The 26,528-nt window shown below is 41.7% G+C and overlaps 2 protein-coding genes and 1 long non-coding RNA gene across 3 annotated transcripts in view; 2 read left to right on the plus strand and 1 right to left on the minus strand.

The window, feature by feature from the left end:
- The window catches only part of PITPNM3 (PITPNM family member 3), a 141,575-nt gene extending 132,752 nt beyond the window's left edge, over positions 1 to 8,823 (plus strand). Inside the window, exon 20 of the mRNA XM_034421066.3 lies at positions 843 to 8,823. Coding sequence (XP_034276957.1) covers positions 843 to 1,151 — 309 coding nt within the window. The 3' untranslated portion in view covers positions 1,152 to 8,823. The remainder of the gene's footprint in view (positions 1 to 842) is intronic.
- An 11,402-nt stretch (positions 8,824 to 20,225) lies between these two features.
- LOC148116971 (uncharacterized) lies at positions 20,226 to 21,565 on the plus strand. Its single transcript, XR_015731613.1, has 2 exons — positions 20,226 to 20,331; positions 21,182 to 21,565. It is a non-coding gene; the product is annotated as an uncharacterized LOC148116971 (long non-coding RNA).
- On the minus strand, positions 21,408 to 25,558 carry LOC148116972 (C-C motif chemokine 5-like). Its single transcript, XM_087883383.1, has 3 exons — positions 25,340 to 25,558; positions 23,541 to 23,643; positions 21,408 to 21,794 (listed from the first exon to the last, which is right to left on the minus strand). Exons 1-3 carry the CDS (start codon positions 25,503 to 25,505, stop codon positions 21,707 to 21,709), a joined length of 357 nt encoding a protein of 118 aa, XP_087739509.1. The 5' UTR covers positions 25,506 to 25,558; the 3' UTR covers positions 21,408 to 21,706.
- Between the last annotated feature and the right edge of the window lie 970 nt (positions 25,559 to 26,528).

The following is a 26,528-nucleotide window of genomic DNA, read 5'->3' on the forward strand; positions in this document are numbered from 1 at the left end:
GTTTCCACATTTTCTTCTAGCTAATCCAAAACCAGCTTAATGTTTCTTGCCCACCCACTCATCCCTCTGTGGAGGCTGTAAAGTCCCTGCGTTCTTTGCATTTCTTACTACAAATGTAGGCAAACATTACCCTCCACTGGAGAATTCACTTCCTTGGCCAATTCCTTGGAACAAATTCTGTCTTAATCCATACAGGTGGCCGCAAGGAAGAAGCCAGATGATTGGTCTATTCTTGATTCACTTGTCCTTTGTCAGCTTTAGTCTGGTTGGTTGGTGTTTCGGGAGAAAGAAGAGCAGTGAAACGTCTGTAATACATTACTCCCTTCCTCCCTCTCGTAGGACCTGGGTACCTACGAGACCGCCTTCTGCCACCAATAGCCTCCCACTGACCAGTCCGCTCCCACAGAGAGGGACTCCTCAGGATGCCATCGGCCAAATTATGTCGGCTGGCGACACCCAGGGGGAGAGCCTTCTCTGTGGGAGCCCCTGCCCTTTGAAATGAACTGCCCCCAGACATACGCAAGATTTCTGACCTCCGAGTTTTCCGCTGTGCTCTTAAGACCCTGCTCTTCCGACAGGCAGGGCTAGCTTCATAATTGAGTTTTAAATTCGGAGTTCTTAAATTTTGGGGTTTTTTAGTTAATTTTGGCCTTAAATGTAACACTTTTAATAATTTTTTAAATTTAAATTGTGATATTTGTATTGTGTTTTTACCTGGCTATACACCGCCCTGAGTCCTTCGGGAGAGAGGCGGTATAGAAATAAAATTATCCTTATCCTTATCCTCCATGCCACAGATGATGCTAAATGTTTGTCATCTTTGTTCTCCTTCTCTCCTCCAGTTTATCAGCGAAGGTTATGCAGCCCACTTGGCTTCCCTGGAGTTCAGCCTCCGTTCCCGGCCTAAGAAGAACAACTCCCGCATGATCCTAAGGAAAGGCAGCTTTGGTCTTCATTCTCAACCTGATTTCCTGCGCAAGAGGAATCACCTCCGGAGAACTATGTCTGTCCAGCAGCCTGACCCACCATCCTTGACCCCCAAGCCAGAGCGTGCCCAAAGCCAGCCCGAGTCAGATAAAGACCATGACCGGCATCTGCCCTCCATAGTGTGGATGAGAGGGGGGGTTCATAAGTTTGAGTCTGTCCCATAACAAGAGCTGGGATTGCACCACCAGGCCTCTGGCATCCCGCAAAGAGCTTGTAGGCATTTGCTCTTTGAGTTGCACTTGGCAGCTTCATGGTTCAAAGTGATGGAGAGGATTGGAATTCACAAAGCTCTGGCAGCTTCTGTCTCCCCAGGGGAACTTTCTGTTCGTTCCTCTTGTTTGTATCCACTCATGAAACATTGAAAGTAGAGAAAACGATTTGTACCAACCGCAATCTCTTGCGGGGTGACACTGGACAGGAAAATGAGCTTGTGTCTTAATGTTTACTTCGTAACAAAAATGTGCAATAAAGCAGAGCGGGGAAGCTCCAGCTTAACTCAGTGAGAAAGGGCCTCACTGACAGCAACCACATCTGCTTCTCGAAAAGGCAGCCTTCTGATGTGGCAGCAGCAACATCTGCAGTTCTTAGGGCAAATGAGAATCAAAGGGAGGAGCCCGTAGCTGTGCACTGGGGAATCTCTTGGGTGCCTTAAGCCCAATATCTTTTCATCCAGACAGCTCTTATCACTGGCTCATCACCAGAGTAGGTCTCAATTTTACTTATTTATCAGAGACTTCAATAGAGGCAACACATGAACATGGAAACCAGTGGTGAAAAAATTGAACCCTGGATTCAATGTAGGCCTACTGTTTTTTAGATGTGGCACCCATCTTCTGTGGCCACACAATAGCATTTTTTGCTATTTTTGCAGAAAACCATAACTTCTAAAGAGACTAAAGGGATTGTCTGCATCCTTCTGCCACCATCATCATAATCCCACTGAAGCAATCTTCACTCCTGCTACTCACAGAGTCCTATCCTATGTGTTGAATACATTGTTGAGCTTCAAGAGACAAATTTTCTGTGCCATATCTCCAGTGCTTTAAGAGATCCATCTGTTGCCATTTCTGAATAAAATATGTATCCCAAATACTCAGTGATAAGGTATCGGTTTTCCATAGGAAAGGATCCCATGACAAAACCTGATATCTCCAGTTAGGGCTGGTAAATCCTAGTCAATTTAGATATAAAATGAGTTAATAAACTAGTGAACTGATTCAAAATAAGGGAGTTTATTTTGTTCCTATAAGGTAAATACATATGCAATAGCATACATGCTTTTCAGGAGTCTCTCACCTGTTTTTCCCACCATCAGATGCAGTGTAACTATAGAAAATACACAGTAAATGAAACTTCCATGCAACGCTTGAGAAAGAGACTGAGAACTCTGTTCTGGGCCCTATCCACCTGACCTTGGTAGAATTTGAGCAACCCCAGTCAAGCATTACCCCATCACAAGAATGAGCCATGGTGGCACAGTGGTTAGAGTGCAGTACTGCAGGCTACTTCTGCTGATCACCGGCTGCCAGCAGTTTGGCAGATCGAATCTCACCAGGCTCAAGGTTGACTCAGCCTTCCATCCTTCCTCCGAGGTGGGTAAAATGAGGACCCAGATTGTTGGGGGCAATAAGCTGACTCTGTAAACCGCTTAGAGAAGGCTGAAAAGCACTGTAAAGAGGTATATAAATTTACAGTAAATGCTATTGCTATTCCTATCACAAGAACGGCAGAAGAACAGCAAAGGGAATGAGTCATGAGACAGCAAATTATATTGTACTACTAAGTATTGGAGTAGAGTACAGTAGCCCATATTTTATAGCAGAAATAATAGGCAAAACATGTCTATCATCAGTTCTTAGGATTGACCAGACAAGATAACAGCATTCAAGAATCTTACCCATCAATAGATTGAGCTTTTTATCTTTATGTGAAGTATATCAAAGATGGATATTAGAAAGCAGATGGTGCCTACGATAATGAAAGGAGAATGAAATATGGCAAATTGCTTCATAGCTTAATTGCTGTACAATCCTGAGATTAACTATTTCCTTGCCTTTAATAATTCTGCTTCAGGTAATACAACAGTATACCTTTCCTAAGCTGCAGCAACAAAATTTCCTCAGACAGTTAAGGGCTTTGTAAAAAAAAATTAGCTGTCAGTGTCTCATAGCTAATGCAATCTTGATTTTTCCTGTATCTTCAAAGCCTTTTCTCCCTATGGGCATCTGCACCAGTTGCATTATTCTCTTTTCATAATGATTTCTGTTGCAATTGCTCTTCAGAGATTTTGGATCACTCTTGAATCTACATCTGTTTGGCAGCCTAAGACTGCTAGTTCCATCTCTGCCTGATAACCATTTCTTCTTCTTCTCCTGTAGTCTTAGTCTCCAACAATACTAACTTTTTACCAGCCTCTTAGCCCCCTTTGGCTTCTTTTCCCCATAGGACACTATATTTTCAAACTATCTGCTTCCCCAATTCTTCTCAGACTCAGGTTATCGACTTGAAATACAGATGGAGTATCCAGATAATTATATGACAGGATGACAGACGGGGACATTTTTAACCTTTTCAAATGTGGGTTGATTCTGAGCATCAGACACATTTAATAACATCTCTTGCTTCTTCCGATGTTCAAATGGTCTCCTCCTTATTCTGCCATAGTTATACATTAGTTTCCCAAGAGAATATCCATAAATCGGAAGCTGCTTTCTGATTGAGTGTACTATTTAACCTTCATGATTTTGACAACACGGGACCACAACTCTACTATTTCCAGCCAAGTGTGCATCACATTGGTCCATTTATCTATCATATGCTGAACAGCAAAGATGACGAAAGAAAAGAAGCAGGCAATGAAACTGAAACACCAACCTTCCAAGTTGTTGACCTTGATTGATTTTTGAATACAGAAAGGGCAGTTGTTCTCTTTTTGGCTCTCTTATCTCACCACAACACTCAAAAGCTTTGAATCTCTTACTGTGCTGTTCCTTCATTTTATCTCTTGTTCTCCTTCATATAAAGAATGCTTCTTTAATCATTCTTTTTATTGGCCTTTTTCTGGTTCTTGCATAGATAGGGATAGCATATCTGCCAGAATTGTTAAACTGCTCAAGTTCATACAGTACATGGTTTTGATTGATAATAACTGCATATCCTCAAGTTGGTAGGTAGTGCTAAAATGGGTAATTGGTGATTCAGGCCTTTGTGAGAATCCAGCCATTAGTTTAACAAGTGGTGAGAATTTGACCATAATGTTAACATGGTTTCTTTCTTTAGGTATAGTAATGTCTCAAGGTAGTGTTTTTGTAAGCTGCGTTTAGTGGTTTTAGTAAACCCAGTGAATAATAAGCATCCCTTACACCAAGATTGAATCAGATAGCATGGGCTTAAAAACTAAATTAGATGTAATCTAGCGAGTAAATTTGCTATTTTTAAAAAAGAGATAGGCATAGGCCATCTTCTCCAAGCAATTGAGGATGCATCTTGGGAAACAGAGAGGCACTTTCCCTTTGTCCAGGGGCCTGGACTAATATAAATGCTTCTACATGACTTAACTGACATCACATCTAGTTAATGAAGCAAGTTAAGGTTGAAGAAGAATTCCCAATCATATTTTGCAACAGTGCATTATGGGTGACATTATTGAGAGATTTTGCTACCACCCTACCTGGAGAAAAATAGAGTGTCCTCAGGGTGTTGTAACAGAGTCCTATATACCAGATAATTCAGAGTTAAACACATCAACTTTAGCTCATGGTTACAGTAAGGGACTACATCCCCCAAACTGTATGCTTGAATGTGTTGTAATCCTCCATGTTTGTAGGAATGGGACAGAATAATTGCATCTCGATATGTGGAAAATCCATAAAGTGCAAACAGGTTTGTAACTCAATTTAAATATAACATGTTAGAAGAAATGGTTTTGTAAGGTCAGATCTATTGGCACCTGAGAGATTTTAGCAAAACAAATTTGTTGGCCCTAGGATTATCTGCTGGTATTCTTAAAGTACTGTTTATTTAAAAATACACTCTTCTCTTAATTCATCTCAGACCTCCACATTTAATAATGCTTCTCCATCCACTGACTTAATTATTGCCTCAGTAACTACTTCCAGGCTATTTATGTGACTCAACATACTGTAAGCTTTGCTATCTAAAAGTGGGACAAACAAGAATGTTCAGACATGACAATTTAGGAATCTCTACCAAAGAGTTCCCTGTAGTCTCATTTTAGGCTTGAAGCTTTAAAATATGGAAATGCTGGCACTAAAACCAAGAATGTATTGTGTTGGCTGACATTTTCCATTCCCATGTGGGCTGCACCCACATCCTGTTACTTTTCGCTGTAGTTTTATAGGAGAGTACCGTGTTTTTCTGATGCTTCAGAATTCACCTGGAAAAAAATGAAGACTGGAACAAGCAACTAGACAACATAGATAGGAAAGGTTGCTTAAACAAGGTTATGTTCTGTTTCGTTGGAAGCAAATAGCATCAAGTGCATTCAGATGGGAAATTCGTAGGAAAACTGAAGATCTGGATAATTCTAAAACATTACAGTCAAGAAGAAGGAACACTTGTGGACTATCTTGGAATAGCAGTCTTGGTATTGGGATAAATGGATGTTTGAACCTACATGTTAGGACTGATCCTAACTAGGATTGATCACTTTGTGGGTCTTGGATTCAATCTGTGAGGAATGATCTGTTGGATTCCCCAAAGTTACTTCCATCTACCAGTGTGTCTCTTTCTGAAGATAAATAGAAAGGAGTATCCAGTTAACCAATGCATCATCTTCTTTCTCCCCATCCAGGACTGGGACAACCTTAATGTTCTTAAATGCCTTGTTAACAGTTCCCTTTATGCTGCTCCCTCATATTTAAGAACTTGTTCTTTAAAAAAAAAAAGCCAGTGAATAACAATGGTGGCTTGTTAAAATGTGTGTTGTTACGAGGCGACATGTACATATATGGTTGTGCTGTGTGTGCGCATACATGTGTGTACAGTGTTTCACATCAGTGCCATTGCTAACTTTGCATAGCAGAAGTTAACTTTTATATTACATGTTTTGTTCAAGGTTTGGCTGTTTCGTTGTAGCATTGTGAAAAGACCTTCGACTCCGTTCCAGGTATGAGTAGCATTGTTCATACAAATCTGAGCTTTCACATTTAAGTAGCACTAAAGGAAATGTTGGGCTGGTGGCCTCTGCTGCTTGATCCACATATTCTGTGGTGTGTCTTTTTTCTGAAGTAGTCTTTGAGTCCTCTTGAATGTTCAAAGATAAGAGGTTTCTTCTCATTCATTGGCATTTACAGATCAACTCTTATTTTTTATGACCTCACTAGGTGGAAAACCACATCATTCACCCCATCATTTGAATGCAGCATCTTCTGTGTTGGACCAAGGTGGCGAGGGAGGGAGGGAGAAGAAGAATGGAAAATGATATTCAAAGGAGGCTAGATGTGAGTTTTGCCTTTTTTCTACACAAGGCACTTGTGCCTTGCAGTGTCTCCTGTCAATTACCAGAACCATTATTGGAAGTGGTGAATATCTTCTACAAAGGGATCCTCTTGCAAAGTAAGACAAAACAGTTTTGCAACAATATCAGGTAGCAATGCAGGTTGATTAAGGGTCATTTGAAGGCTGAAAGTTGAGCTCATAAAAGCTCAATGCTGGTAGAGATTAACTATTTCACATTTTTTTTCTGCTCCCATGGCGTGCACTGATTATTACTGTCTCCTATATTTGCCAATAGAATGAATCCTTCAGACAGCAAAATGCTAAACACACAGTTTCTCCTATTCCTGTTGTAAAGCTGGAACACATTTGGTCCCTAAATTTCTTCATCACAAACAGGTAGATGAATTTCCAAATTCTAAAGGGTTCTGCAACCTTCCAAAGAACCAAATTCCCCAGAAAGCAGGATAAAAACCATTTGTGCACCATATTTGATATCATTTGCTGTTCAAAATGTTTAATATTAATCTGCAAAAGTATTTAATACTTCTTTTTATTTTTTAAAAAAATTAACTTGGAAAGATGACATGAGGTCGTTGGCTTATTACAGTGTTTCCCTGAAAATAAGACCCTGTCTTATATTTTTTTTGAACCCTGAAATAAGCGCTTGGCCTTATTGCCATGAGCTCAAAAGCCCAATTGGGTTTATTATCAGGGGATGTCTTATTTTGGGGGAAACAGGGTAGACTTCATGTTAAAAAGGCCCAAATCAAAATAATCTGAGGCACTAATAATCCTAAATATTTTCATATTTTTATTTTTTGAGATGAAATTTCCATTGGCGAGGCCAGGTATGCTGATTCATCTCTAGACAAGATTTGTACAAATCTTGGTTTAGTCAGTAGACACAGCTGAGCAAAAGAGACCCCTTTTGAAGTATGGAGAAATCAATGCTTATTTACAAGATTCCATTTTTTCCCCGGCCACCTTTCCAAATCAACATATATTAGCCTGTTTTCTTACAGCCTTGGGAGATATAGTGACATAGTTATTCTTCCAGGAACTCTGGCTTCCTGCCTTATCAGTGTTACTCTTTACATCCATAATTATAAAATACAAAACAGCTTTGATCTTTCTCCATCGAGAGGTGAAATGGCAAAATTAAAAACCCGTTCTTGTTTTCTGGGTTAATTATGAATATTGAGTTCAGATCTAGTTATCAGCGCTTCCAAATGTGATTTAATCATTGGATTGGTTCTGTGTACTACAAATAAGCTACTTTCAAGGCGTTTTAGGTTCTCAGCCCTGGGATTCCTAGAGTAGACCATGCTTCCCTGAATTGGCCTCAAGATGTTGTTTTCAAACTCAAGATTTGTATGGCTCTGTGGCTCTTGGAAAACACTTTAGGGTGAGATTTAGAGATCAATGGAATAGTTGAAGGGTGTAATTGGAAAGACTGAGGTACTTCAAGAATTAATCTTTGAATTGGTAAATGTAGAGCAAGTATGAACAATACAGAGGATTATCAAGTATATAATGATGATGGATAGCCAGCTAAATATTTATGGAACAGCAGAGACTACGGAAAAAGGAAATAATTCTACTCTGCCTCTCAAAGCAGCACACCAAATTGGCCTTGTTATTTATTATATTTGGAGTTTTGTTTTTTTAAAACAGCTTGGATTTGAAGGCTGCCATATATTTATACTTTTATTTCTATGATTATTTTATTTATGTATCCAATTTGGAGATTACCCATTTCCTTCACTGAATGACTTTTTAACACTGAGATGCCAAAGAATGTGAGCTTTGAACTGAAAAATTGTTTGTTACGAGTCTACATATGAGAATATGTGGTATTTTGAATTTTGGATAACTTCCAGCAGCAGAGAGAGAGGTTGTCAGAATATTTTAATCACATAACCATTTCCAGTGTACAGCTAATGAATTTCTTACAGAGAAGCTTAAAAAGATGATCGGGGGAGGGGCGGAAGTGTTAATGTTTTTCCAAATGCTATTTTATTTTATTTTATTTTCAGCTGGTTTTTAAAATCTTCTAACATAACGTGACTTAATGTCAAGTATCGCACTTTCTTTGCCTTTCAGTATGTATCTTTTTAAATTCTTTCTTTGATGTGGGAATATTTTTCTGTTACTCGGACCCACGATTTCTGATTAATTGTTTTAACACTCAGTTTTAACACTCTGATGAAATAAAGCACCAGACCTTCTTGTTTGAGACTAGTGATTCTTACTGTTTCCACGTGTGCATCTTTGGTCCATGCACAAAAAAAAATGTATCTATTCCTACTCTATACATTCTACAAATCCATGACTGTACACAAGCAGAAGAGGAAATAAAGCAATGTAACTTCTAAATCAAGCTGAGTCTTTACTGTTTGCTACCACATGTCCTTCAAATCCCTTATATTAGGAATGTCAAACTCGATTTCATTGGGGGGCAGATCAGGGTTGTGTTTCACCTCAGGAGCCAGGGCGGGTGTGGCCAACTTGATGTCATTCGTGATGTCATCGGGGCGCCTGTGGCGGCCCAAGCACTCTGCCAGCAAAAAGGGGCTCCTGAGCTCTGTTTTGGGCTGCGATGGCCTCCTGCAGCCCTCTGCCAACAAAAATGGAGCTTGGGTGGGCTACACGTGCCCCCCTGGGCCCCGTTTTCAGCCCCAATGGCCTCCTGTGCCCTCTGCTAGCAAAAATGGAGCTCTGTTTTCGCTTGCAGAGGCACCGTGGGCTGGTCCTCTGCTGTTTCCAGGACGGCCCCATGGGCCAGATTTAAGCCCTTGAGTTGGACACCCCTGCCTTGCACGGTTTTGGATGAACAGATAGGGGAATGGAGGCTTGACCTGTATTCCATTTTGTGGAATAGCCTGCAGATGAGGGAGGTATGTGGACTGAAAGTTGTAAATAGGGAATGCCGATCTTAAGTGGGGAATAATTAGCCAAGCAGCCATTCAAGGCGAAAGTTAATTAACCATATTCACTCATTGTGTTCTTCCTGCTATGGGAATTAATTCGTTGGGATTCATAAACCTTTCTTTATGGCTTATCAACAGGGTAGAAAATCCTCATGGCACCGACAATCCATGACAAAATTTAATTTAATTTCCAATTTATATACCGCCCTTCTCCCTGAGGACTCAGGGCGGTGTACAGCCAAGATAAAAAACATAGAATACAAATATTAAAACATTTAAAAATAGATATAAATTTTGGCCCGAAAGTTAAAAAATCACAGACTGATTAAAAGAATTTAAAAATTTCTTCTTAAGCCAACCCGGCTTGCTGGAAAAGATGGGTTTTCAGGGAATGACGGAAGGCATTGAGGTCATGGGTTCTCCTTATCTCCGGGGGCAACTGATTCCAGAGGGTGCGAGCCCCCACAGAGAAGGCCCTCCCCCTGGGGGCTACCAGCCTACATTATTTGGCAGATTCTCAATGGCATTTTAGAGATTTTTACATCAAATTAAAAATGGAAATTGAGGTCCTGAGCCTCTGAGCTTTAAGCACCCATTTTTATTCTTAAAACTTCCAAACTCCTTTCAAAATGTACATTTTTAACCTCCTTCATTAGATCTGCCCCTTGTGGTCCTCGAAAGCAAAATGCTGCTTTTAAGCGCAAGACTGAAATGTGTACATTCTGTCAACTGCAATTTGTTCAACAAACTCTCTATAATGTGATAAACCCACAACTTATTTTAAATTGCAAGCAACAGAAACAATTAAATTAGAAAAAAAAATAACTACAGGCAGTCCTCGACTTACAAGTGAGTCCAAATTTTCTGTCACTAATGAAATTTCATTAGTTAAGTGACTTAATGTGACTTAATATAAACTATCGCACTTCCTTTGCCTTTCAGTATGTATCTTTTTAAATTCTTTCTTTGATGTGGGAGTATTTTTTTCTGTTGCTCGGAACCACGATTTCTGATTAATTGTTTTAACACTCAGTTTTAACACTCTGATGAAATAAAGCACCAGACCTTCTTGTTTGAGACTAGTGATTCTTACTGTTTCCATGTGTGCATCTTTGGTTCATGCAGAAAAAAAAATGTATCTATTCCTACACTATACATTCTACAAAACCATGACTGTACACAAGCAGAAGAGGAAATAAAGCTATGTAACTTCTAAATCAAGCTGAGTCTTTCCTGTCTGGTACCACATGTATCAGCTCTGTTTTTGCCTGTGACGGCCTCCTGCAGCCCTCTGCCAGCAAAAATGGAGCTCTGTTTTCGCTGGCAGAGGCACCGCGGGCTGGTCCTCTGCTGTTTCCAGGACGGCCCCATGGGCCAGATTTAAGCCCTTGAGTTGGACACCCCTACCTTGCACGGTTTTGGATGAACAGATAGGGGAATGGAGGCTTGACCTGTATTCCATTTTGTGGAATAACCTGCAGATGAGGGAGGTATGTGGACTGAAAGTTGTAAATAGGGAATGCCGATCTTAAGTGGGGAATAATTAGCCAAGCAGCCATTCAAGGCGAAAGTTAATTAACCATATTCACTCATTGTGTTCTTCATGCTATGGGAATTAATTCGTTGGGATTCATAAACCTTTCTTTATGGCTAATCAACAGGGTAGAAAATCCTCATGGCACCGACAATCCATGACAAAATGGCAGATTCTCAATGGCATTTTGGAGATTTTTACATCGAATTAAAAATGGAAACTGAGGTGCTGAGCCTCTGAGCCTTATGCTCCCATTTTTACTCTTAAAATTTCCAAACTCCTTTCAAAATGTACATTTTTAACCTCCTTCATTAGATTTGACCCTGGTGGTCCTCCGAAGCCAAAATGCTGCTTTTTTTAATTTATTTATTTATATGCCGCCCTTCTCCGGAGACTCAGGGTGGCTTACAATGCGTTAAGCAATAGCCTTCATACTTTTGTATATTTTATACAAAGTCAGATTATTGCCCCCACAATCTGGGTCCTCATTTTACCTACCTTAGAAAAGATAGAAGGCTGAGTCAACCTTGAGCCTGGTGAGATTTGAACTTGCAGTAATTGCAGGCAGCTGGTGTTAATAACAGTGCTTTAGTCTGCTGCGCCACAAGGACTCAAGTACTTTTAAGCGCAAGACTGAAATGTGTACATTCTGTCAACTGCAATTTGTTCAACAAACTCTCTATAATGTGATAAACCAACAACCTATTTTAAATTGCAAGCAACAGAAACAATTAAATTAGAAAAAAAAATAACTACAGGCAGTCCTCGACTTACAAGTGAGTCCAAATTTTCTGTCACTAATGAAATTTCATTAGTTAAGTGACTTAATATAAACTATCGCACTTCCTTTGCGTTTCAGTATGTATCTTTTTAAATTCTTTCTTTGATGTGGGAGTGTTTTTTTCTGTTGCTCTGACCCACCGATTTCTGATTAATTGTTTTAATACTCAGTTTTAACACTCTGATGAAATAAAGCACCAGACCTTCTTGTTTGAGACTAGTGATTCTTACTGTTTCCACGTGTGCATCTTTGGTTCATGCCGAAAAACAAATGTATCTATTCCTACTCTATACATTCTACAAATCCATGACTGTACACAAGCAGAAGAGGAAATAAAGTAATGTAACTTCTAAATCAAGCTGAGTCTTTACTGTCTGCTACCACATGTCCTTCAAATCCCTTATATTAGGGATGTCAAACTCGATTTCATTGAGGGGCAGATCAGGGTTGTGTTTGACCTCAGGGGCCAGGGCGGGTGTGGCCAGCTTGACATCATTCGTGATGTCATCGGGGCGCCTGTGGCGGCCCAAGTCCTCTGCCAGCAAAACGGTGCTCCTGAGCTCAGTTTTTGGCTGCGACGGCCTCCTGCAGCCCTCTGCCAGCAAAAATGGAGCTTTGGTGGGCTACGTGTGCCCCCCTGGGCCCCGTTTTCAGCCCCAATGGCCTCCTGAGCCCTCTGCCAGCAAAAATGGAGCTCTGTTTTCACTGGCAGAGGCACCGCAGGCTGGTCCTTTGCTGTTTCCAGGACGGCCCCATGGGCCAGATTTAAGCCTTTGAGTTGGACGCCCCTGCCTTGCACGGTTTTGGATGAACAGATAGGGGAATGGAGGCTTGACCTGTATTCCATTTTGTGGAATAGCCTGCAGATGAGGGAGGTATGTGGACTGAAAGTTGTAAATAGGGAATGCCGATCTTAAGTGGGGAATAATTAGCCAAGCAGCCATTCAAGGCAAAAGTTAATTAACCATATTCACTCATTGTGTTCTTCATGCTATGGGAATTAATTCATTTGGATTCATAAACCTTTCTTTATGGCTAATCAACAGGGTAGAAAATACTCATGGCACCGACATTCCATGACAAAATGGCAGATTCTCAATGGCATTTTAGAGATTTTTACATCGAATTAAAAATGGAAATTGAGGTGCTGAGCCTCTGAGCTTTAAGCACCCATTTTTATTCTTAAAACTTCCAAACTCCTTTCAAAATGTACATTTTTAACCTCCTTCATTAGATCTGCCCCTTGTGGTCCTCGGAAGCCAAAATGCTGCTTTTAAGCGCAAAACTGAAATGTGTACATTCTGTCAACTGCAGTTTGTTCAACAAACTCTCTATAATGTGATAAACCCACAACTTATTTTAAATTGCAAACAAGAGAAATAATTAAATTAGGAAAAAAAAATAACTACAGGCAGTCCTTGACTTACAAGTGAGTCCAAATTTTCTGTTACTAATGAAATTTCATCAGTTAAGTGAGTTTTGCTCCTTTTTATGACCCTTCTTGCCATAGTTGTTAAGTGAATCACTGCAGTTAAGTTAGCAACTCCGTTGTTTCACTGCAATTAAGTTAGTAACTCCGTTGTTAAGTGAATCTGGATTCCCCATTGACTTTGCTCGTCAGAAGGTCGCAAAAGGTTGCTCACATGACCCTGGAACATAATACCCGTTATAAATATGAGTCAGTTGCTTAGCATCTGAATTTTGATCACGTAACGATGGGGATGCTACAGTGATTGTGTGACAAATGGTCATAAACAGGGGTGCTATTCTGACAGGTTCTGGAGAACCAGTAGCGGAAATTTTGAGTAGATCGGAGAACTGGCAAATACCACCTTTGTCTGGCCCCAGAGTGGGGTGGGAATGGAGATTTTGCAATATCCTTCCCCCAGGAGTGGGGAGGGAATGGAGATTTTGCAGTATCCTTCCCCTGCCACGCCCACCAAGCCACGCCCACAGAACTGGTAGTAAAACAATTTGAATTCCACCGCTGGTCATAAGCCACTTTTTTCAGTGCTGTTGCACTTTGAACGGTCACTAAATGAACTGTTGTAAGTCAAGGACTACCTGTATTTCTTACAAGCTTTTTTAGCCTACTGTTTCCATCAACGAGGGAAATAACATTGGCTTATTGAATGGCAGAGTGGGATTACTGTTTCCAATAAAGCTTGAATACAGAAAAAATAAACCATTCTGAGACTGAATAAAGAGAGAATATAGTTACCTATTCCTGAGTAAAAACAACAACACAATCTCATTTTGGATTTCCAGGAATGATTGTTGCTTGTTGAGGTTAGTGTCTGTCTATCACATTCACTATATTTGAGAGCTTTAGGCTTCTCATATCATAAAAATTTTCAGGGCTGCTTTTCTATGCCAAGTAGCTAAGAACGTAAAATCAAGCCCATGAATAAGCAAGAGGTGATAATGAATTGAGTAGAGTAGAATTTAGAATAGAATAGAATAGAATAGTGTGGCTTGGTGGGCGTGGCTTGGTGGGCATGGCAGGGGAAGGATACTGTAAAATCTCCATTCCCTCCCCACTCCAGGGGAAGGATACTGCAAAATCTTCATTTCCTCCCAATCATCTGGGACTCCGGAGGCAGAGAACAGATGGAGGCAGGACCAGTCAGAGGTGGTATTTCGCGGTTCTCAGAACTATTCAAAATTTCCACTACCGGTTCTCCAGAACTGGTCAGAACCTGCTGAATGCCACCTCTGAACAAAACAGAATAGAATAACAGAATAGAAGGGACCTTGGAGGTCTTCTAATCCAACCTATTCTCAGTCAGGAAAACCTATACCAGGGGTGTCAAACTCATGTCACAGTGGTGTCACGTGATGTATCGCGGCTCTTTTCCCCTTCACTAAACCGGGCATGGGCGTGGCCAGCGCATGACACATCTGGCCCGTGGGCCAAGAGTTTTGACAGCCCTGCCCTATACCATTTCAGACAAATGGTTATCCAATCTCTTCTTAAAAACTTCCAGTGTTGGGAGCATTCACAACTTTTGGAGGCAAGCTGCGATTAATTGTTCTGTCAGTTTGATTTTACAACTTAAATATATTTAAGCAGCAAGCAAGGTAGAAAGGGATTATCCCTTATGAATTACTCATCTCTTGATGACCAGCCAGCCCAAGAAACTGAACAGGGCTGTTTTGGAAGTAAGACAGTAGATTATGTGGGAAAGAGGTGTGTCTCTCTTTGAGTGGATCTTTGCTCCTGATAATTGTCTAGACAGGTCTCTGCAGTGCTTTTGGTAACATGCTTGGAAGTGACTTGTCATCAGGGCCGGATTTTCCTATAGGCTAACTAGGCTTCAGCCTAGGGCCTCAAGATCAAGAGGGGCCTACACAGTGGTGGGATTCTGGGGGCTCTAGGGGGTTCGGCCAAACCCTTTGTTAAATTGCTGGCTCGCCCGCCCCTCGCCTCCCACCCGCGTGGCACCAGCCTACCGTAGCCAGGGGTAGGCAATTGTGGCTCTTTTACAACCTGTGGACTTCAACTTCCAGAATTCCTGAGACAGCTTGGCTGTCTCAGGAATTCTGGGAGTTGAAAGCCACAGGTTGTAAAAGAGCCACAATTGCCCACCCCTTCCCTAGCCTGAGTTCCGCTGCCTGGGATCCACATGGGCTGCCACGTGGTTCCCCACCAGCTCCAGACACAAGAAAGCAGGATGGAGAAAGCAGCTTCCACGCCTTCACTCACCCTCACTCTCTGCTCTGTTGGATCGCCGGCCTTTCGCTTACCCTGCCCACTCCCAATCTATTGCTGCCTCCGATGGCTAGAGGAAAAAAAAACTTCAAATTCTTGCCGCGGAGCTTCAAAGGGCCGCCCTAGAGCCAGTGGTGCAGCTGAACCCTTTGTTAAATTGCTGGCTTGCCCCGCCCCTCCGCACCACTATTTATTGCCAATAAATAGTGGTGGGCGAGGGGCGGGAGAGCCAGCAATTTAACAAAGGGTTCGGTGTTTTTTTTGTAATTTTATTGGCCCACGGAGCTTCAGCATAGGCTAATTGGCCTCCCGGCTCTCAGCTGATTTGCCTCAGCTGTTTTGCTCAGGGCTCTTCTGCTTCCTTGCAAAGAGTGCTGATTGTCATTGCTTAATTCCCAGGGCTGAGAGCAAGTGACTGGCCTTGGATCACCCAGATGGCTTTGTGCTCACAGCAGGATAGAATTCACATCAAACTGCCTCTCCAATGCATATACATACAAGTAGTCCTGAACTTACAACCACATTTGGGATCAGAATGGGCATCACTAAGCAATGCAACCTGAGACATGCCTGATTTTATGACCTTTTTGCTATATTTCTTAAGTGAATCACATGGTCACTAAGCAAATCCAGTTTCCTCCATTAACTTTGCTTGTCGGAAGCCACTTGGGAAGCTTGTAAATGGTAATCACGTAAACTCACGTTTGACAAGTGCTTGAATTTTGATCATGTGACTGTGGGGATGCTGCAACAGTTAAAGTGTGAGAACCGGTTTTTTAAACCACTTTTTTTAGTGCCATTGTGGCCTTGAACGATCATTACATGAATGGTTGTATATTGAGGATTATCTGTAGCACTGTATTAGTGCATCAAATTAAAAGAGGAATCAAGATCACGTGAAGTGTTAATACCACTTTATAAGGCCTTGGTAAGGCCACACTTGGAATATTGCATTCAGTTCTGGTCGCCATGATGTAAAAAAGATGTTGAGGCTCTAGAAAGAGTGCAGAGAAGAGCAACAAAGATGATTAGGGGACTGGAAGCTAAAATATATGAAGAACGGTTGCAGGAACTGGGTATGTCTCGTTTGATGAAAAGAAGGACTAGGGGAGACATGATAGCAGTGTTCCAATATCTCAGGGGCTGCCACAAAGAAGAGGGAGTTAGGCTATTCTCCAAAGCACCTGAGGGTAGGACAAGAAGCAATGGGTGGAAACTAATAAAGGAGAAAAGCAACCTAGAACTAAGGAGAAAATTCCTGCATTAGAACAATTAATCAGTGGAACAACTTGCCTCCAGAATAGCAATAGCATTTATATACTGCTTTATAGTGCTTTTACAGCCCTCTCTAAGCAGTTTATAGAGTCAGCATATTGCCCCCAATAATCTGGGTCCTCATTTTACCCACCTCCGAAGGATGGAGGCTGAATCAACCTTGAGCCTGGTGAGATTTGAACTGCTGAACTGCAGCTAGCAGTCAGCTGAAGTAGCCTGCAGTACTGCACTCTAATCACTGTGCCACCTCAGCATTTACAAAAGTTGTAAATGCTCCAACATTGGAAGTTTTTAAGAAGAGATTGGATAACCATTTGTCTGAAATGGTGTAGGATTTCCTGCCTAAGCAGGGGGTTGGACTAGAAGACCTCCAAGGTCCCTTCCAACTCTGTTATTCTAAGGAGAAGGATCCATTATAGAAATCTATAACTGGCCAGTAAAGCTACTCAAGAGTCTTGATAGTAGTTTTCAATCTAACACTTTTGCCCTGGAAGCAGGATTCCAAGTTTTTAAATCTAGGAAAGTTCATTATTAGCTCCATCATTGGGAATCCTGAAGGACCACATTGGGACAAATCATGCTGAAGAAGATCTAACAATGCGGTTGCTAAAAATCAGCCTGACATAATCATTTTGTTTTCAACGAAGTGAGAACAGGATCATCAATTTCCACTCCAAAGATTGCTGCTAGTCATTTGGAAGTCATAATTGAGATGCCAATGATGTGCTGGCTGTTTGCCTCTCCTTAATAAAATTATTTTGTGCGTATTTTCCCCTGCTGTGTCCATAACCTCATTTAACTCATGTTTTTTTATTTATTTTGTATAGGGAGACTCACTTGAATAGCATGGCATGAATAGAAATTAGTGATTTTTTAGAAAGTTATGCAGAGAGGAAACAAGAGAAGGAAATTCAATGGAGGAATTCCCCTTAGTGCTCTTTAAAAAAGAAAAAAAAAGGTAAAGCAAATACTGATTACCGTACTTTAACCCTTGTTTAATATTTTCTAGACTCTTATTTAGTTTAATGATTAAATTAAAAATTCATAATTTCTAAAAAAAATTCTGCTATGTTCAAAATAGACTGTGATTAATATATATGTGTGTGTGTGTGTGTGTGTGTGTGTGTGTGTGTGTGTGTGTGTGTATTTTCTCAGGTTTTCGCGGGTGTTTGTATGTAGGTCTTTGGTTATTCGGGTCTTCTCCCATGTAAAATTGGAAGTGTCTTGGCGACGTTTCGACGAAGTCTCATTCGTCATCTTCAGGCTGGTGTTCTCGGCTTCGTGCTTCCAGGAGCAATGTCGCCAAGACACTTCCAATTTTACGTGGGAGAAGACCCGAATAACCAAAGACCTACATATATATATATATATATATATGTATATATATATATATATATTCGATTCTGGGCTTTTTTCTTCTGGCAGCCAGCAGGCCCTATGCTGCCCTATGCTGCCTAGTTAGAGACTTATAATTATATTATTATATGCACACATACACACTCTCTCTCTCGTTTGAGAGCATCAGAATTTCAATGTGTGCCAGTGTGTACACAGAAAAGTGGCAATACAGGTTATCTTAACATAAGCATGCCCAAGTATAATTGTAGGAACAAATGTCCTTGGGGGGAAAATATAAGTGTGACATTGTGTTTTTTTTATGTACATTTGGGATGACAGCAGTATATGTAATTGTTAATGCTGGACTAGAAAGGCCTGTTGCTTCCCTGAGGTCACTTTGGGCCTGTCCTTTCCTCACCCAAGAAAGAAACGAGTATTGTAACATGATACATGTCTGGTTTGGTTCCACAACCCAACAAGACAGACACAGACAATTGACCAGAGGTGGGTTTCAGCAGGTTTTGACCAGTTCTGGAGAATTGGTAGCAGAAATTTTCAGTAGTTTGGAGAACAGGTAGTAAAAATTCTGACTGGCCCTGCCCCCATCTATTCTCTGCCTCCCAAATCCCAGCTGATCGGGAGGAAGTGGGGATTTTGCAGTAACCTTCCCCTGGAGTGGGGAGGGAATGGAGATTTTACAGTATCCTTCCCCTGCAACACCCACCAAGCCACACCCACAGAACTGGTAGTAAAAATTTTTGAAACCCACCACTGCTTCAGAGGATAATTAGAACTGCAGAAAAAACGATTACTACCAACCTGCCTTCCATTGAGGACCTGTATACTGCACGAGTCAAAAAGAAGGCTGTGAAAATATTTACAGACCCCTCACATCCTGGACATAAACGGTTTCAACTCCAAACAACGCTATAAAGCACTGAACATCAGAACAGGTTTTTCCCGAACGCCATCACTCTGCTAAAACAAATAATTCCCTCAATACTGTCAAACTATTTACTAAGTTTGCACTACTATTAATCTTCTCATTGTTCCTATCACCCATCTCCTCCCACTTATGACTGTATGACTGTAACCTTGTTGCTGGTATCCTTAAGATTTATATTGACTGTTTCCCTATGACTATCATTAAGTGTTGTACCGTATGATTCTTGATGAATGTATCTTTTCTTTTATGTACTCCGAGAGCGTATGCACCAAGACAAATTCCTTGTGTGTCCAATCACACTTGGCCAATAAAGAATTCTATTCTATTCTATTCTATGATGTAAATTTACAGAGAGGTTAAAATATATCTGTGCTTATAACTTTCTCTAACTTTTCTTTTTCTTGCCCTTTTCGTTTTCCTTTTATTTCTTTTTCTCCCTTAATTTGTTAATTTTTATCTTCTTATTTAAAAGTTTTAATAAAAATTATAGATTAAAATGAAAAAGAAGGAAAGAGAGAATTGTGGGCTGTTAGCCAAAAGTCGATAGCAAATGTCCCATAAAATAACCATAACAAACAGTATCCATTAAAGGATGTGTTTCAAAATATCCTAGTAATTATAGTAACGTGAGCCTCATCTACAGAATAGCACAGGCAGATTTAAGCATTGGAAAAACAGAATCTGACCCCAGCTTTTTTCACATCTGCACAGCTCAGTCCAACAATGTTTAAATCACAGTATTGTGCACAGATTCAGTGGCATATTTTAAAAGAAAAGAGTTCCTGTCCACGAAGTAGGGGTGGTAATAATCACATGCTTTCATTTTGGAAATCCCAGATCTGCAGAAACTCCCACCTGTATTAGTTACAATGCCACATGGTTGATACTCGTGTTAATAGTGCAGGAAGACAGCTAAGTCCGACACAGCTGTGCAAGACCAACCGAGGTTTCATCAGTGTTTTTAATGCTATTCTTGGCTAAATGCCAAAACTAAGAGGAATTTCCTATTTTCATTTGTACTGAGTTAATTAAAGTGCAGTCTCTTTAAATGACTTTAAACACTCCTTCCCAGGTTTCTTGTCACCTGGGCTAAGATGCTGTTTGTGATAAGCAAGCTCTTGATTGCTTATAAACAACCCCTCAGCCTCCCCTCCCCTCCCCTCCCCTTATCTCTTCCTTGCAAACTAAGAAGACCTGTAAGCATTCAATGTTAAAGCAGCATCCATCTTGCATCAAAATCCCTACTACATGCAACCACATCAACAGCAGTATAAAGTGGGTTTTCATTTTTTTTTAAGAATAAGAGTGCTGGAAATGAAGAGAAAACCAACAAGAGTATAGCCGTTTTAGAATGGAGCCACGTCTTATGTGAGTATAATGAAGAGACAAAAGAAATAGCCCCAATGGATGATTTCAATAGCTTTCACTCCTACTTCCTCACTGCTTTCGAAGGCTTTGCTCTGAATACAGAGTATCTCCACTGCCTTGCATGCTGCTGCTTCCCTGTCTCATAAGTTCCAGTGCGCCAGCAGCACAGTCAACGGAGGGTACAATGTTCTGTGGGAATGACCAGGGGTGGGCTGCTGGGGGTTCGCAGGGGTTTGGGAGAATCTCTAGCTAAGATTCTGTGCAGTTCGGAGAACCCCCAAATCCCACTCCTGACTGGCCCCACCCTATCCCTGCCAGGAGTCCCCACGCAGCCTGCTTTGGATGCAGGTAAGTGCAGGGTGTGCGCGGAGGCTCAGGGAGGGTGAAAAATGGGCCTACTGGGAGTTCAGGAAATGCTCCCGTTTCTGGCCTCCGGAGGGACTCGGGAGTCTGAGGAGGCTGTTTTCGTCCTCCCAGAGGCTTGAGAAAAGCCTCCGAAGCCTGGGGAGGGCAAAAAGCACCCCCCCCACACACTATGGTGCAGGTGGCCAACTAGGCCACACCCACCATGGCCATGCCCACCCAGCAACCGGGCAAAGAACCCCTTGCTTAAATTTTTGAAGCCCACCCCTGGGAATGACCTTGGGAGTCAGGGCAGACAGAGGCAGATAAGAGGCAATTTAGTCTGCAGCAGGAATGTGAGTAGGGCAAGAGACTCAGGAGGGACCATCCCTAGTTTCTTGGGCTGTATAAGGGGATGGAAGATGAAGGTATTTTCAGATTTGCAAGATTCTGTTAATGGAACCTTACAATAAAGTAAAAATAGTTCATCTCACTGTTTCCTGTCTAGTCTACCTTGCAAGGTTGACACCCATCTTTCAAGTCTGAAAAGGAGGGATGTTATGAATGGCAGTACAGGAGCAGATGGACGGTCCCAAGAATCCCCACTCCCAGGGAAGGAGAAGAACCAGATCCCAGACAGAGTCCTAGTCGATCTTTCAATGAAATAAGAATTGTTGTGTAACCTGAAGGAGCTCTCGGAAAATATTTCAAACATAGACAAGCAGAGACATGTATGGATTCCATAACCCTGAGATTTATTCATACATTACGTTTCTCTCAAATATTTTTCAGAACCTTTAGACAAAAGGAACTACTTCTTTTTAAAAAATAATAATATAAAATACAAAATATATTTGCCCATAATTTAAATAAAATACATTATTTCAGCTTCCATCAATGAAGTTTAAATTAGGAGTGTGCAAGGTCAGAAAAATAGTCACGCATGTTCTTCTTTTCCCCCACATCCGAAGCATTTTAAAAGCTTTGACTTCTTGGGGCTTCTCCAGGTGAATATGAAGGAAGTGGGAGGTTGTCAGTTTTTGGACAAATATTTTACACGATCCTGGGCCCATGGTGCATTGGGATCTGCACATATCCGTCGGTTCTTATGTGTGATAAATCTGCAGAAGAGACATACACATGCATATTTCGTCACAAGCTGGCAAGAAAGCAATTCTCTACAATTGGCACCACACTCAGTTTTCAAGGGGGCAGAGCCCCTCCCATCAGTTACCCTCAAGAGGTTCCTGTTCCAAATTGATTTCATGAAAGGGGGTGCATGGGCAGACGTCCACTAAATCTTTCAATTAATTTAATTATTTAAGCTAAAGGGCTGATTTGCCTGAAAACTGTGACTCGAAATGTTGAACTAAACCTGCACACAGGCCCTTGCAAGAGGGAGATAAATTTAGATTTTGGTATGAGGATATCTGCAGAGGGGGTGACAGATAAATCAAGACAGCAGCCAAGGGCCTTGCCATTGAAACCCCACCTCTTTATTAATGTTTATTGCAAAAAATGAATAGATTTTTTTTTTCTGAGTAAAGAACTCTCTGGCCTCGTTGTGATATGTTGGATGGGAATGCAACTAATTTTACATTTAAATCAAATTCACATAAAGTCAATGTAGGAAAATATGATGCTTATGGCTGGTGCACTTTTACATAAAGGTCACACAAAGATACTACCCTCTTTCCCCTAAAATAAGACATCCCCTGATAATAAGCCCAATTGGGCTTTTGAGCGCATGCACCAAAATAAGCCCTCCCTGAAAATGCATGTGCAGCCAGTCCCTGCCATTTCCTCTGGTTTCCTCCATGCACCCCAAAATAATAAGACCTCCCCAAAAATAAGGCCAAGCATGTTGATTGTCCATCCTTGGTTCTGGGGGGGGGGGAGAAATTGTCCCCCTCAGAACGGGTTCGCAATTTGGGTGTCCTCCTAGACTCACAGCTAAGATTAGAGCAACATCTGACAGTTGTGGCTAGGGGGACTTTTGCACAGGTTCGCCTGGTGCACCAATTGCGACCCTACTTGGATCGGGAAGCTCTCCTCATGGTCACTCATGCCCTTGTCACCTCATGGTTAGATTATTGCAATGCGCTCTACATGGGGCTACCCTTGAAAAGTGTTCGGAGACTACAGTTGGTCCAGAACACAGCCGCGCGAGCTGTCGTGGGTGCACCTAGGTACACCCACATTACACCAATTCTCCGCGAGCCGCACTGGCTCCCTATTGGTCTCCGGTCACAATTCAAGGTGTTGGTTATTACCTTTAAAGCCCTACATGGCTCAGGGCCAGGGTATCTTTGAGACTGCCTTCTACCGCATAACTCCCAACGACCAGTAAGATGCCACAGAGTTGGTCTCCTCCGGGTCCTGTCAAGCTAAACAATGCCAGCTGGCGGGCCCGTGAGGGAGGGCCTTCTCTGGGGCTGCCCCAGCTCTCTGGAACCAGTTACCTCCTGAGGTCCAGACCATCCCCACCCTATTGGCCTTCTGAAAAGCGGTGAAGACCTGGCTTTTCCGGCAGGCCTGGGGCCATTGATATTGCTCTTGCGATCCAACGAGATCCGGCCATGAATGGTGTGAATGAGTTTTAATATTTTTAATGTTTTTAATTTTTTAATGTTTTTTATAATGATTTTAAATGCATTGTGAGCCGCCCTGAGTGTTCGGAGAGGGGCGGCATACAAATTGAATTAATAAAATAAATAATAAAATAATAAAGCACTCAAGGGCTCAAAAAAATATAAGATAGGGTCTTATTTTCGGGGAAACACGGTAAATGTTTCAAGAGCAGCCAACATCACATTTAACATATTTAGGAATCGCTTAGGAGTTGATAGATTTTTTTTAATACTTACATGACAGCTTGCATGGAACACCTGGCATTTGCACGTTCATAGGACTTCAGGTTCCTCCGTGGAATAGGCTTGGTTATATAGTCAAAACAACAGACCGTGGCGTCTGAAAAACAGGAAAAGAGACTTGTGTCATTTTAATGGTTTCCCTTCCCCAATCATTGAGTCTTGAACCTGAACTTCTCACCTGCTAGCTTAGAATATCTACCATTCCCCTCATATAATATGGGCAGATTTTCCCTGGACTGACCTTACCATGGATCATATTATTATTGTTGTTGTTGTTGTTGTTGTTGTTGTTAGATTTATATCCAACCTTATTTGGTACAACTCAAGGTAGCATACATAGCTAATGCTTTATCTTCCTATATTCCCCACAAACACAGCTCTAGAGATAGGCTGAACTAAGGCAGCCCTATAGATAGGCTGAACTTTGGGCCAAAGTCTTTTAAACCATATGTTTAAGAGGTGGAGATTTGTTTTTTTACTTCTAGTTGTGAAAATTTCAGAGGCAAATTCAACAATGAATTCTGCAGAAATTAAAAATGCAGGAATTGTCTCACTCAGGCAGAATCCTTCCCTCCTTCCTTCCTTCCTTCCTTCCTTCCTTCCTTCCTTCCTTCCTTCCTTCCTTCTTTCCTTCCTTCCTTCCTTCCTTCGCGATGGAATGGATTCTTACTACTGTGTTTCCCCGAAAATATGACCCTATCTTATATTTTTTTGAACCCTGAAATAAGCGCTTGGCTTTATTGCCATGTGCTCAAAAGCCCGATTGGGCTTATTATCAGGGGATGTCTTATTTTTGGGGAAACAGGGTAGCATGTATCTATTACAGCTAGATAGTGACTATGTGAGCCCCAAAGCACTAACTCCTAAAAATTCTACCTGGCACTAGAGAAAAACAAGCTTATTTTGGAGAGGAACTTTAGATTTCTCTTACATAGGGAATCCACTTTCCTTTTGTCCACTCAATAGACAATGTTCAATATGGAAAATAATTCTTTTTGCATGCATTAATACAACTCATACTGTATTCCCCCCTCCTACAAATCCTTGAAATGGCTTCTGATAATTATAAAACCGTTTCAGAATAAAAAGGATAAATGTCATATATTCATCTAGCCTATCCTCTTTTGAAACCTGAAAGGAAGAGCTCATTCTCTCCACATACATCTTCTGAAGGGTTGGATAGAGTGCTGCTCTCTCCTTCTCATCTCAAATTCAGCTCCAAGCAAGTGGCTTAATTCTTCTGCAGAGCTTCCCTTTTCAGATGAGGTTGTACTTACACCCTGAGCAGCATTGCCTGTCCCTAACTATCCTTGTTGTTTGTTGTATGACCAGCACTTTCAAGAGAGATGGTTGAGCAAAATCTAGAACCCATGTCAAGATGGCAAGGGTTATAACTCTGAATGTAGATAAAAGGTAAAGGAGTCGCTGAGGATTTAACTCTGCTAGTCATTGGCAACTATAGGGGAGCTACTCATCTCCAATTCAAAGCCATTGAGCCAGCACAATCAGAAGACATTTCTGCAGTCATGGGGCCAACATGACATCCCAGAGTGCTATTACCTTCCCACCAAAGTGGTACCTATTTATTTACTTGCATTTGCATGTTCTCATGCTAGGTTGACAAGAGCTGAGGCAAGGGCGGGAGCTCATCCCATCACTTGGTGCTCAGGTCTTGAACCTAAGCTGCCAGCTTTTCAGCTGACAAGTCGAGCATTTTAACCATGAGCCACCTAACTGCCCTCAGAATCCCCAGCAGCTGGGATGCTGAAAAAGAGAAGAAAATGCAGTCTTACCAAACTGAGCCTGAGCTTGGGATAAGAACATAGCAGCAACCAGGAAGACGGCGAGGGTAGCCAGGGAGCTGTTCATCTTTGCTCTTGGATCAAACGAGAGAAGAAATAGTAGTTGGGGTAGCTTGTGCACCTCCCTAGCTCCATGGTGAGAGGCAGAACTTCTCATGTTTATATAGACTGGTTGAAGAGAGGGTGGAGATTTGCTGGGAATAAATCCACGCTTCATATCTGAGAAATGATGACATAACAGTAAAAAAGTCTGCTACAATCAGTTCTCTGGACGAAAGAGGAAGCAAATATTGCCAGAGAAATGGAATTTTAACTTTACAAAGCGGGTGCCGGTTAAGCCATCTGAGCCAGGGATTTTGGAAATAACATTCCTGGCAGGGGGGGGGGAATGGGAATGGTGCTAGAAGAGCAGAATAGCTTTTTCTGGCAAGGTGTGAGTGGGTGAGGAGCAAGGAAGTAGGAAATCAAGCAGGGGCCCTCTGAGGTCTGGTCTCACACAGATATCTCACTTTTTAAATAAGCTGATAGGTATGCAGCATTTATTGTTTATAGACTTTTAAATATACATTTATCTCAATTAGGGCCTCAGAATCTGAAAATGGTGCAAGACTTTGGGGATTTCTGAGAGCACTGATTTGCAAAGAAATGGAGGAACAATGGTGGAAAACTTGCAGGAGCACCTACTGCCAGCCTCTCACCGACCAGTGCGCTCGCATAGGGCAGCCCTCTCTGGGTGCCAATGGCCAGGCAATGTCGGCTGATGGCGCCCAGGATGAGGGCGTTCTCTGTGAGCGCACCAACCCTCTGGAATGGTTTACCCACCGGGCTCTGCACAGCTCCCGACTTCCGCTCCTTCCGCAAGGACCTAAAGATGTGGCTTTTTAAACAAATCGCCTGACCTGCGGGGTGTTTTTAGTTTGGTTTTAATATGGGTTTTAATTGTTGTATTTTTAATTAATCTAGACTAATTTATTTTTACTGTTCTACGGTTTTAATCCTTTGTGAGCCACCTCGAGTCCTTCGGGAGAAGGGCGGCATATAAATTTGACCAAATAAATAAATAAATAAATAAATAAATAAACTTGCTCTTTGCTTGAGTTTGGCCCTGGTCTCAATCCAAAGGTCCACCTGAGATCAGCGATCCTGTTCCTGTTTCTTCTCTGCCTTTCACAGCAGAGGC

Source organism: Pantherophis guttatus, chromosome 1 (assembly GCF_059756535.1).
Source record: "Pantherophis guttatus breed Tessera chromosome 1, ASM5975653v1, whole genome shotgun sequence".
Lineage (NCBI taxonomy): Eukaryota > Metazoa > Chordata > Lepidosauria > Squamata > Colubridae > Pantherophis > Pantherophis guttatus.